This window comes from Malus sylvestris, chromosome 2 (genome assembly GCF_916048215.2).
Source record: "Malus sylvestris chromosome 2, drMalSylv7.2, whole genome shotgun sequence".
In the NCBI taxonomy this organism is placed as follows: Eukaryota; Viridiplantae; Streptophyta; class Magnoliopsida; order Rosales; family Rosaceae; genus Malus; species Malus sylvestris.
Genome location: NC_062261.1, coordinates 37,269,864 through 37,282,563, shown reverse-complemented (window position 1 = coordinate 37,282,563; position 12,700 = coordinate 37,269,864). Strand labels below are relative to the sequence as shown.

Sequence of the window (12,700 nt, the reverse complement as noted above, 5' to 3'; positions counted from 1 at the left end):
GATGGCTGTTGTACTGCGGGCCTGCGGCCATCTAGCTTGTTCACCGAAGTTTAATCCAAATGGGATTTCAAACATAACAGTGATATTGAGCTTAGACCAAGTTATGATCTCCGTTTATAAATCCAAACAAGACGATACTAGTCAAATAAAAAAACTTGAATCCGCCAAGTTTCCGGCTCCGAAAATAATTTTATCAAGCATACGATGAACAAACAATTTGCAGGAGACCTTTGTCAAATGCCCTTCAATTTATTTCATTTTTTTGAAGCACAGAAACAACCGAGGGAAGGGATGCTGATTAATCCTCCAATCAGGAAATAATCAAGGCAGTTTTACATGTAATAGAGGGAACTGCTTTCAAATAAACGAAAAAACATGTGTCAATTGAAATTTTCCATCCTGACGTACTAGGGCAAATTACATTGAACCGATTTGGTCCAGTAATTACAGGGAACATCCACAAATTTCCTTGGACTAGTTTCTAATCCTCAAAACCAACAGAAAATCTTCTTACCTCAAAATATCAAAACCTCGCAACGAAAACCCACCTTGGCGTCGATCTATAAAAACTTTGATGCCCAAAATTTCAAGATGCGGCTTTGCTTTTTGATTTCTGTTTCTTGCCGTCCAGTGTTGCTAAGCCTTTGCCCAATCCAACGGGAGGTTGAGCTTCCTGCTCCGCTGTTGCTTGCTCTTGTTTCACATCAGCTGCGCCATTCTCAGGATGACTATTGGCATCCTTCACTCCATCAGTTTCTCCATTTTCTGCAGCAACTGGTGGGGTCGCACCTGAGTTGATGATATCGAGGAACTGAGTAAGTGGAGGCAAGGCTTGGACTGGAACACCGTGTGGGCGTACCAAGAGGCCCCTTGCTGCTGCCTTCCTCCTGACTTCAGCTGCTGCACGAGCAGCCCTCTCATCAACTCCCCTACCTCGTGGAAGAGTATCACCAATTATTGCAGCATTAAGAGATTTGTTGAGGGAGGGGTTAGAGCTCCCAGACCCACCAGATTTGGCAGCAGATTGGAATGCCTGCATCAAGTCAGGATGAGCCTGACAGGCCAAGTCAACTATTAATTGGAAATCAAGATTCTTGGTGTATATTATAACCCAGACACAAAACAGCATGGTTTAGCAGTTTAAGGATCACTGTCGTGGCAATATTACACAAATCTCTCCACATTCTTCTTTCAAGACGTTACCCACAGTTCCTCTTATTCTTCCTTTCTGATAAAATATTCTGACAATACATCAGAATATTTTATGTGCGGAAGCATTAGGAGACGGACTAGGTTTTTTGGGCCTTTTTGTGTCCTTCACAAATAATTAGAAATATGAAAAGATGTGGAACAGAAATAGGAGAAATGTAACGATGAGACCATGACTTCGGAAGCAAATTATAAAACAAACCACCAATTATCCTTCAATTGAACAAAATTTCAAATTTATAAGAAAAAAGAAGAAATCCAAAGTACCTTCAAGATGTCAATTGCCTTTTGAGCTGAAGCAGCATTCAAAGCTTGACCTTTTTGCTTTTGTGCATTCATCTATTGCAAAAAGAAAAAAAAATAAATTTAGGAATCAGAAACAAATACTACTAAAGTACATACATTATGCAATCACCCTTAATATGTTTTCACTGTGCAAGCTAATAAAGGATGCCATCCACTTACCTGTAGCTCACGCATCTTAAATGTCTTCATCCAGTTTTGAGAGTCACGTGTCCTAGAATCCTCCTCGCCCAATTGTTTGACAAGTATGTCATAGGTTTTCTTCTCATGCTGCCACACCAAATGTTATAATATGTTAGCACTCTAAAGTTGCCCGGTGTATGGAATGAAATTGTTCAAGTGAAAATTACAATAAAAGGACAACTCTTCCACAACATACCTGGTGAGAGAGCTTGAAGGCACCCATACAATTACATGCAATAGCAAGTGCATGATAGCATACAGCAGTCTGGATGTGTTCCTCCCCCAGAAGCCTTTCATTTTTTTTCAGAGCCTCTTGCAAATATCGAAGAGCAGTGTCCATCTTCCCAAGATCTTGGTACATCATAGCGACATTAATGAAAGTTGCAGCAACATCAGGGTGATCAGGTCCAGATGACAAACTTAGCAGGAGCAAGGCCCTCGACATGTGCCGTAGTGCGAGTTCTGTCTGGTTGAGTCCATGATAGAAAAGAGCCATATTTCCATAGCTGCAGTAGCAAAGTTGCAAAGACAAGGAGAGCATCAGATTCAGAAAAAAGAAAGAGTGAGAAAGAAGAGAATAATATCAACCATGATAGGCAAGTGTACGACCACTGTTTAGTACGATACAGGTTAAGAAAACATAAAAACACAAACAAACCAATTCATATTTAAAGAGAAAACAACCTTCTCATGCAAGATAAAAGAATTTTTAAACTGATTATGACACTACATCCACTACAAGAATATAGGATGGGTACTTTCGTAAGTCACCGGCTCACCGTAAATCAAAATGTCAAAACACAAACAATCTCATCAAGATTCCAATATTAACACATCTTAAGAAAAAGGTACAGTGACAATCTTCATAGTAATCCTCAAAAGAGCAACCAATCACGAATTTCAATAATTTACTCCTCAAAAGAGCAACCAATCAAGAATTTTGATAATTAACAGTTTGAGTTTATGTTATACCGTCAGAAAATATAAGACTAACGGAAAATTAAGTTCAAAATATATACATGTAACCACCATCTTAGCTACTGAAACAGGTATAAACACCAAAAGCACTACCTGTGAGCAGTGTCAGGGTGGTCTAGGCCCAGGCAGCGTTCATTTATAATTAGTTCCTTATGCTGTTGCATTATGGCTCCAGCCATGTCTCCTGCATGATACAGAACCATGGCAAGATACCTGAAACTCAGCGCAGCAAATACTTAGCTCAGATGTTATCAACATCATGAATATCAAATTATAAATACAAAAAATCTGCTGAAAAGTATATGCATACCGACAGCAGTTAGCAACCTCCCGATGCATTGGACCAGTAACCTGAAATCACAAAAAGGATATAATAGTGCTAGATATAGACGCATCGAGGAAAATTTAAGAACAACCAAATAATATTACTTACCTGCTGAAGTATCGAAAATGCCTCAGTAAATAATGTGTAGGCTTCACTTAACATTCCCTAGAAGGAAACCAAAAGTATACGGTAAATAATTAAACCAATCAGTATTGGAACATGGTGTTGAGTCATTGACAACAATTAACTGAGAGAAGATCTTTATAGATTCTTATGGTGAAGAGTTCCAAATTAATAAAAAATCCCACCATCTTGAAAGTTGAAATGCTGCTTTATATTTCAGAAAATTCCAGAACTGAAATATATTTCTTTTCATGGTAAATGCAGCATCTTTATATTTAAATATAAAAACCTATGCCATCTTTAGATTCACGGTAGATATCCCAGAACTAGAACATACATAAATATACACCCTGAAATGCTTCGTTATATTCTAAATTTAATTTTAATACAACTTTTTAAGTCAGTCTTGGTCGTCTTTGAGAATTAGCTTTGACTTCAAGTTTCTCATCGACAAGTATATTCTGGTCGAGAACTTTTCCTCACATCTGGAACCTGATGCTATAATGACATGCAATAAAGTGCATACCTCGGCCAGTTGGATCTTTCCTGTTTCCACAAGATCCTTAGCTTCTGAACACACAGGAACTGAGTGTTTCACTACAGGTTGAAGATTTAAGATATCTGACATTTGGAAGGGTGCTACGGAGTTAAGATCATATCTGCGAGCTGCAATTGTAATGCCCATCTGCAAAATGAAATCAAAGTTGAGTTGTTGGCCATTTAGAAGCTCAATTGATATTGAAACAAATTAGAGTAACAATCAAGTACATTGGACAAGAAGAATTCAGAGTTACCTTTTGGCAAAGATTACGTATAACAGAATCTTTCTTTACACGCATCCTAGCATCCTCCGGCAACTCAAACTATCAACAATGGGAAACTAGATCAAATATATAACGATACACACCACTCAAAGGTATAATATGAGGATCAAGTAATATACATGAAGATCCACCAACCATATATAAGTCCATTTTCACGAAATAGTAATACACCATCAAAAATATGGAAAAATGTCCCATACCACAAATGATAAATTATTTGAAATAAAATCACCAGGTCCCCAAGAAGTGTTTATATTTTTCAAAAATATGCAACCTGTCGAAGAGGAGGGTGCAGAAGCAGACAAACTCAAACAAATGGGCAACCAAAAGAAAAAAATCAAGCAAATGCAAATTCCTCATGCCAAAAAGTTCATGTATGAACATCCATCAAAAGGTTATTAAACGAAATCTAATTTCTCCAGGACAGTACAATAATATTGATACTTAATACCTGATATTTGAGTTTTGCGAATTCTTGAATGTCGGACCATAGAGTTTCTGAGCTAGCAAGCATAAATGAGGATCGACTCTTTCTAGCAGATGCTCGATCCTTCAATTTTCCTTGTCCCTTGGACGATTTTCCTGGAGATTTCTGTCCTGTTTGTTCCTGAAAATAAAGGAACTTGAAGTCACAAACCCTGCTCAACATTTTTCAATTAAGAGACGAAATTTTCTCTGATTTACTTGGTACAATTTTATGTTTCTCCAAAAGTTAAAAATTAATATTCAAATGCACATAGCTTCAGTTTCTGATTGCAAAACAGTTCTCAGATGAGCATTAAAGGATGACAGATAAAATTAGATGAGAAAAGCCATTAAGTTGTACAGATATGTTAGATAAAATTAGATGAGAAAAGCCATGAAGTTGTACAGATAAGTTATAACTTGTAACTAAGAAAAAAAATTGACAAAATTTTTTTTTTTCAATAGGTTGGTACTATTAAATTTTATAAGACTTACTTTTTTGGGGGTTCTAGACTGCATATTATTAGCAGTGACTTTTGAGCCAACTGCTTGACAGCTTCCAAAGAAACAGTTGAAGAAATGGGTGATTGCGGGCCCAATATCATGATCGTCTGTTTCTCTCAAGGCATCCTGCAGAACAAGAAAACCATGAACCACTTTCCATTAAACATCAAGGACCTCAATGTTTTTTACTTTTTTCTGTTACTGGACAATTATTATGAAAGCCAAAAGGATGGAACTAAAACGATATTTAACACCTATAAGATATATAACCTATCCAAGTCAACTGTTTCCCAATCATGTCCTTGGTCCAAAATAATAGCGTCAAAGTACAAATAGGCACAAACAAGCAACAAGCTCTCACACGAATTGATATTTTTAAATGGATGTCCCAGAATATAGGAGCTCAATTACAAACAGTAGGCATCAATCATGAAAAGTTGCAGTTCAAATTAAAGTAAAACAAATGTACAAACTGCTTTGCAGGAAAGCATATATGACGCATAAAAATTCCAAAACTGTAACAGCCAAATGGATGCTGTTTAATCGTCAGACGGGAAACTTGAAAGGATATTTCTTAGCCAAAACCGTCTATGTAATTAAGCAACAACTCAATGCACAAACTATCCATTTACAACTGCAGCATAAGTCCAAAGAAAATATATCACTACTGAAGTCCCTTACGGGACAAGTTCCCCGCCATTAAAGTATCTAAGTTACATGCATTACGATCTACATTCTCAACTGCAACCTGAATCAAACTGCTTCATTTATGACCAACAACAAAGGTTTTATGGCAGTAACATGCTGTAAGACGCCACATTTCCTGGTCCTCAACAGGATAATTTTCACTCTCTTCTAAAATAGCAAGGAATATCATAAAAGGAAAACGAGCAGACATTTCCAGCTTAAGCATTGGTCCAGAAAAAATATATCACATAATGGGAGTACCCGAGAGGTCAAGTTCCCCACTCCTATAGTATCTAAGTCACATAAGCATCATTGGTCTGCACTCAATTAAATCTGACATCACAGGAGTTGTGTCCTTCCTAGAGAACTGAACCAAATAAGTTAGTTTATAGTCACGTAGATTTTACGGCAATAACACTGTAATGTGCCACATTTCCTGGTGCCAACAAGACAACATCTCAGTTTTTATAAAATAAAAAGAATGTGATAATATCAGATCAAGCAGATAAGGAAATGCCTGTCACCTTGAGAATGTGCTTGGCAGATCTAACCATTATCTCATTGGAGCAAAGATCCCAAAGATGAGGTAAATGTCTGGTCCCATCAGCCACCTGTTAGAATAATCCAAAATGCATCAAACACACTATCACAATCACATAAGTCATCAGATTTTATGCAAAACCTCAAAAGGAAAAGAAAAGGGACTACTTCCACAGTTTCTATCCATCAATACTTACAAAAGTTATAAGTATTAATTAAAACCATAATGCTTACTTTTCCAATATAGCGAACATTAATTCCATGAGCATGGAGTGCTTCAGTTAGTGTCTGCCCATCCATGGGTGATACTTCAAGCGTGCAGAGGTCTTGTATAAATTTTGGAAGCACAACATCTGTAAGATACAAACTGGCTTTCCTCACATTTCCTTCATCTTCTGCTATCTCCTGGAAAAAGGAAAACAAATAAATGGATACATGTTCAAACCCACTGAAAAAAATTACAAAGTAAAAAAACACACCTCCTCATTTCCAGCCAACTTAAACTCGGTAAAGACATTAGGGTTAAAAAGAATTTCTTCACATGGATCAGAGCTATCAGTGTGTGGTGGAGACGCACTTTCTTGTGCATCTGTGGCCTTCCCTTCTTCCGTTATGTCCTGTGAAGAGCAATCCAAAAAGCCACATCACCCAAATTACTTTAAGGCCCATTGGGAAATGGATAAAAAATCATACTGTCCAAACAGATGATAAGTGTACCCTTAACACTATTAACATACTATGGCAATTATTACCAACTCCAAAAGATATGTAAAACCCCCTTTCCCGTCAAATAGGGACCAATGAGACATAAAAAAATCAACGACTAAACTTTACTTACATACTGAAAATGCAGAAACAAGTCTAACAAAAATTGCAATGTTCATAAACTCTATAAACCGCAGTTGAATCGGCTAAATTTTACCTGCTTAGCATCAGTGATGACTGAAGAATCAGTGGTGATAATACCTTCTCCATCTTTAGACTTAGACTTTGGTTTCTCAGCAGCTTGGGCCTTCTCCCAATACACAAAAGGCTCATATTTAGAAACTTATGAAAAAAAATTCAAATATAGTACTGATACAAGGTATTATATCTTACCTGGCAATAGGCAGTAATTAGTTCTGGCCTCAAGATACAAAATCTGGACCCAGATCCAGTGAAATTTGCATCACGAGGAGTCACTCTCATTAAGTCGAGGAGATAATGCCTGAAATAGGGAGCAGAGTTAAAACATGTGTATTAAGTTAGATCTATATGAATGTAAATTCTTGGTTGCATGAATAGGTATTCAACATATAGATAGAGATTCTTTTGGAGGAAACTATCAACACAGGAGTTCTGAGAAGTCAAATATCACACAGACAGAAGAATCCAAACTTATACGGAAAAAGAAATTTACCTGTCATCACTACCAACAATACCCTTGCATTCCACCGGTGCAGCCAATCTGAAAACATTTCCAGATCCATCCAGGACTGTATGCTCTTTCAGATGAAGGCACTTAGCTGCTTCCACTACCTAAACATAATAAAATCTTAGAAATTGCACAATAAAGTCCTGTTTTAAAAAGAAAGTAAGCAGTTTTATGACTAAAAAAAATCAAAATATGATACATTTGGCAGCATCATATAATATGCCAAGCTTCAAATCCTCACCTTGGAATGAAACTCTTCATTCCAGCATATTTTCTTGCCATTATCAACAGAACCGTACAGAAGAGAGTCTGATTTATCCCCTTGAAGAATGCCCGGTAAAACACTCTGGTGTCAATGCCAATGAGTTAGAGATAGAATAAGGAGAGAGCAATCAGATAGCAAAAGTTGCTCCTTATTAAAAAACAAAACAAAAAGTAAAAAAAAAAAAATCCATAGCAAGCATGGCAATTTAAAATAAAATTAAAAAAAAATATATTTTTGTTGTGAATGATTGAATCAATAAATTCATAATTAGAAAGGCAACTTTAACTATAACTACTTTTTCAATGGTTTTGGATTTCAAAAATCCTAAAGATGGATTTTAGTAGCAAAACTATCTCCGGATATATAATACAAATAAAACTAATAAGAGAAAGACAAAGGCACATGCACATAGGGGTGTGCAGCCAGGGGGTATGAGGGATAAGCTCAGGCTGTAATAGACAATTTTGCTTCTAAAAAACATGATGTTTGCAACTTTGTAGCTATAGCCTTAAGAATACCAATTTTTATAAGAGTAAAAAAGTTTTAAAACATAGAAAGAACATCAGATTCGAGGCACACCTGAGCTACTACTCTATGCCCCCTGTAATCGATTATGGCCATAGCAAGATTATAAAGTCCAGAGACATCAGCTTCCTGGTACGCCTTAGTGCCTTTCAAATCATTATTTGCAGAAGCATAAGTAGCCTGCTCAGTTTCACCCAATTGAGTCTCGGCAGAAACATCAGTAGAGGATTCAGTGGCATCATCAACTGTACTTGATCCTTTGCATTTTTCTCCATTGGGAATTGCACTCTCTCCATGCAACAAACTGTCAGGAGCCTTCTCAGAACTGTGTAAAAAACCAGAGCCCCCAATCTTTGGACTAGAATATGATGCATGTTTCTTAGACAGTTTCTCAAGGTCCGCATCAACAGCAAAACTGAAGAATATATTATTGTGAACATACCTAGAGCCAAAAAGATCAAAATCTTATATCAATTCAATAGACATTGAACATATGATTGTAATTTAATCTATCATCACAATATGCATGCACATGCCATGAGAATCGACGTTACAACCATATGCTTAAGAAATGTACTTCCTGGAAAGTACATGAGTACCAAAATCTATCAAAACAAGCATGTCTAATATGTCGAGATAACTTAAAGCAGAGCCTCAAAGTTCAAATTCAATGCAGAAACCCTCAAATGGAAATGATGTGCTGATATATCATATTTGATTATTAGAGTTATGGTAAAAGTGAATCAAAATACATGTATGCTTATGCACAAACCAAATATGTATAACATATTGCCAATATCAGCAGAATTACAGTATAGTGGGATCTAATTAGCCTACACAGCTGAAAAAATTATTTCAATAAAAGGCAATTAAAAGGTAGCGATAATTAGCATACTGAGGTGCTGTGACATTGTTTTCACAGAGTTCTAATTATTAACACAAAACTACTCGCCATTTAGGCAGCTGACAAAGTGATTCGTAGACATAATGTCCTAACTGAAAGTCTTCAAGTATAACATGTACAAAGAAAATTAAGGTAAACTGCTTCAGGTCAGTCTCACATGTGGAAGCACTCTGGATCAGTTGGGTTTATAGGAGGTATGCATCTACTAATAACTCCAATAGCACCACTAATAGCTGCATCAACAAAGTCTGAAGTCACTTTGTACAGAGCCCTATCCCGCAAAATTCTGCAAAATAAGGATTTTGAAAGAGATAAAGACACAATATAAAACATAAAACCTTGAGTGACAAAATAATTACCGGAAAATTATAAGGAAGTTTTAACGAAACACTCCCGGTATTGTTCACTTTTAACGAAAAACCACATTTTTACCTTTCCCTGGTACTATTCACTACACCTTTATTTGTCCTTTTTATTAAAACTAAAGTTTTTATGGACTTTTCGTTAGTTTTCCTAAATTATAAAGAACATACATAACTAGATTAGAACCCAATATTTTAACGGAAATCATTACCTTTCCTGAGGAGTTGTATGCGGAAATTCCCTACAAGATTGCAACTCCTCATTCCAATCCCTTTGCATGCCGATTAGCTCACTCCCATATGAAAGAGTAAGAGAATCCTCTGCTCTAGCTGCATCACGCTTGTGATCTGACAATAGAAGATCCCTTAAAATGTATTTATATGTAAAGATAAAGCACAACATCAAGGAAACTCAGAAAACCAACTTTGTTATGCCCTATAATAGTGTCACAAGTTACAAATACATAAACAAGATGACCTTAGAAAACGACACCCTAAAATAAGTTTCAATAGTCAAAATAGTGAAACAAGAATATTGACCACAAACTGAAAATGATTTGCATGTATTGTGGTTAAACATTCCTACTTTAAGAATGATTATGGTGAAATTCGCTGTCATTTGTGGATTATTCATGGCCACAAAAGGCATGAGAAAAAGAAAACGAGCTGATAAGAATTTTTGCAAAAGGTTCCAGACAAAGAAAACATACAGAATTATGACTGAGAATTTGTTGAACTCTAAATTGAAGGCAAAGTGAGATATAATGGCAGCTTAAAAACAACAACAAACAATGATCATGCTCAAGTATCATAACCAAGGCAGATTTAACATCCAGTATATACCAAACCAACACGAAGAGTTAAACATAAAATCGTTATAATTTATTTCCTTTATATTTAAGGGAAGAATTCATAGTGACAGTAATCTTCATCAGTAGCAGAAACGCCTGAAAGAGGCAACCAGCCAATTGGCCAGACTGCTAAATATGCTAAATATGAGACAAGAGTTTTCCCAAGGAGAGTGCCACCTTCTACCACCCGAAGATCCTCATTTGAAGTAAAAATTCAAGTACAATTAAGTTCAACTAACCTGGAACTGGATATAACCCTAGCCATGAATTTGGTGGCAACAAGGACTGCACATTTTCAAAAGGATGTGCAGATGCCCTCCGCTCCAAAATTTCACGAAAAGCTTCAAATGGGAAACAGTAGAAGATTATTAATCAAACATCTATACGCTTCAAAATTTTAAAAGAAACAATAAATAATACAGGTTAATAATGTATAAACCATTTATAGTACCTTTTTTGAACTTAGAGCTAATCTTTTGCAAAAGTCCAACAAGTGTGGTTGCTTCCGAATTACTTTTACTCAGCTTAGGGTCAAGGGAGTTCCCTGTGCTCGAATTGACATAGAACATTTTTGTAGTCCCAGTAATACAGTGTTTATTACCCTCCAATGTTACTACATCCAAATAAATCAAATCCCCAACAAGCCTGACAACAAAAACACCAAACAGTACATAGTTAAGACATTTTCTAGGGGGAAAGTATCTTTATGTTATCAGATGCAAGTAAGAGATGTCATGGTTCACCTTCTATAGCTTGGTGGAGGATTGAAGGATGAAAACACAATACTCTCCACGCATTTGATCTCTTTTGAGGGTGAAGATAGCAAATTGCTCAATGAACCAGCAATGTCCTCCATAAAACCCAAACCATCAAGCTCTGGGACCTCAGTTTTCACCGTATCTAGATCACAGAGAATTACAGGAGTGCCAAGCTAAAGCACTTCCAAATGTCGATAACAGGTAAGATAAATGAGAAAATTATGACTTAATGTTAAATGAACTATATCTCAAACCTCCAGGGCTCGCCACTTTGTTTTGTGCAGTCTCATACTGTAATGCAAGTGATGTCGATAGTGACGCATGAAGTGTAGAAAGGGAAAGCAATTCTCTCGTACGATGAACATGAGCCCGTATAGATCTATCATCATATAAAGCTGCCAAAAAATATATTTATATTAGAAGATCCTTTTTTAACACTTGTAACCCCAAAGCAACAGAGAGTTAGTATACCAGGAACCATCTCCAAGGAACAGCCACCAATGGTAATATCAGCAACTTCAGAAATTTCATTAAAGTCTTCCAAATGATGAGTGGAGCCATCCTTTGTGTGTAGCAATAAGTCATAACATGTGAAGAAACATGTCTCTGGTGCATCAAGCAGAAATTGTCTTATATCCATAACAGAGTCTCCTGGGTTCAACTGGAAATTATAATGGATACAGTCAAACAAAACGTGACAGTGGAAGGACACAAAATATCTAACTAGATGACATAGACATCTCAATTTCTGTAGTTGAACTACTAGATGTGTCACCTAAATATGAGAACAGGTGCTCAAATTGCATTACCTTTTGCATTTTGCAGCCAATTAAATAAAAAATGATTTTAATAGCAATCAAAATTAACTCACTTGTAGCTCAAGCTTCTCGCCACTTTGTGTCTTGACAGAAACTGGATACAGATGTAGGTCACCTGCACTCTCACGGACATGGATTATCAGAATGAGACAGACGGCTTTTTCTATAACCAAATGAGAAAACTAAAGGTTCTGCTAATGATAACAAAGGACATAAATACAAACTGCTATTGAAGGGAAATACTCTTGACAGGCAAGCTATATGGCATTCAACCATGAACTATTACTCCAAAGAAATTCAGTTGTTATTTGCTCAAAACTAAGGGAATCCAGCTAAAGTAATGCATTGGAATTGTCTCTAAAGAAGTGTTAAATACATATCCATATTTTTTTGTAGAACAAAAAAAAAATCAGCACACATAACGTTTGTCATAAAAAAAATCCAGAGATCGCTGATATCCTGTGTCAGCAAATTTCTTTCAATGAAACCAATGCAACAACAAAATTAGACACTTGAGGGGAGAAAGAAAGAAAGAACGAGGCTTCAATCTTGATCTTCTTCCTTTATTTTGTTGAATATGAATGCAGTTACATGTGTATATGGGTGTGCATGTGTGACTGCAATCATATATGTATATATAACTTATCATTTCCCTATATGTC

The 12,700-nt window shown here is 36.3% G+C and overlaps 1 protein-coding gene across 4 annotated transcripts in view; it reads right to left on the bottom strand.

Moving 5' to 3' along the window:
• Nucleotides 1-229: 229 nt before the first annotated feature.
• LOC126613799 (clustered mitochondria protein-like) overlaps nt 230-12,700 on the bottom strand; it is a 22,217-nt gene continuing 9,746 nt past the window's right edge. For 3 of the 4 annotated variants that reach the window (XM_050281391.1, XM_050281393.1, XM_050281392.1), the window contains exons 3-29: nt 12,092-12,153; nt 11,692-11,881; nt 11,475-11,615; nt 11,206-11,362; nt 10,914-11,107; nt 10,702-10,803; nt 9,824-9,959; nt 9,407-9,535; nt 8,400-8,787; nt 7,797-7,901; nt 7,541-7,659; nt 7,240-7,348; nt 7,064-7,153; nt 6,621-6,758; nt 6,376-6,546; nt 6,126-6,212; nt 4,906-5,040; nt 4,397-4,552; nt 3,916-3,984; nt 3,648-3,806; nt 3,107-3,163; nt 2,984-3,024; nt 2,767-2,886; nt 1,892-2,201; nt 1,675-1,782; nt 1,477-1,548; nt 230-1,054 (exon numbers count right to left, since the gene is read on the bottom strand). In XM_050281391.1, coding sequence (XP_050137348.1) covers nt 587-1,054; nt 1,477-1,548; nt 1,675-1,782; nt 1,892-2,201; nt 2,767-2,886; nt 2,984-3,024; nt 3,107-3,163; nt 3,648-3,806; nt 3,916-3,984; nt 4,397-4,552; nt 4,906-5,040; nt 6,126-6,212; nt 6,376-6,546; nt 6,621-6,758; nt 7,064-7,153; nt 7,240-7,348; nt 7,541-7,659; nt 7,797-7,901; nt 8,400-8,787; nt 9,407-9,535; nt 9,824-9,959; nt 10,702-10,803; nt 10,914-11,107; nt 11,206-11,362; nt 11,475-11,615; nt 11,692-11,881; nt 12,092-12,153 — 4,013 coding nt within the window. In that variant the 3' untranslated portion in view covers nt 230-586. The remainder of the gene's footprint in view (nt 1,055-1,476; nt 1,549-1,674; nt 1,783-1,891; nt 2,202-2,766; nt 2,887-2,983; nt 3,025-3,106; nt 3,164-3,647; nt 3,807-3,915; nt 3,985-4,396; nt 4,553-4,905; nt 5,041-6,125; nt 6,213-6,375; nt 6,547-6,620; nt 6,759-7,063; nt 7,154-7,239; nt 7,349-7,540; nt 7,660-7,796; nt 7,902-8,399; nt 8,788-9,406; nt 9,536-9,823; nt 9,960-10,701; nt 10,804-10,913; nt 11,108-11,205; nt 11,363-11,474; nt 11,616-11,691; nt 11,882-12,091; nt 12,154-12,700) is intronic. The other variant, XM_050281394.1, reaches the window with a different exon arrangement.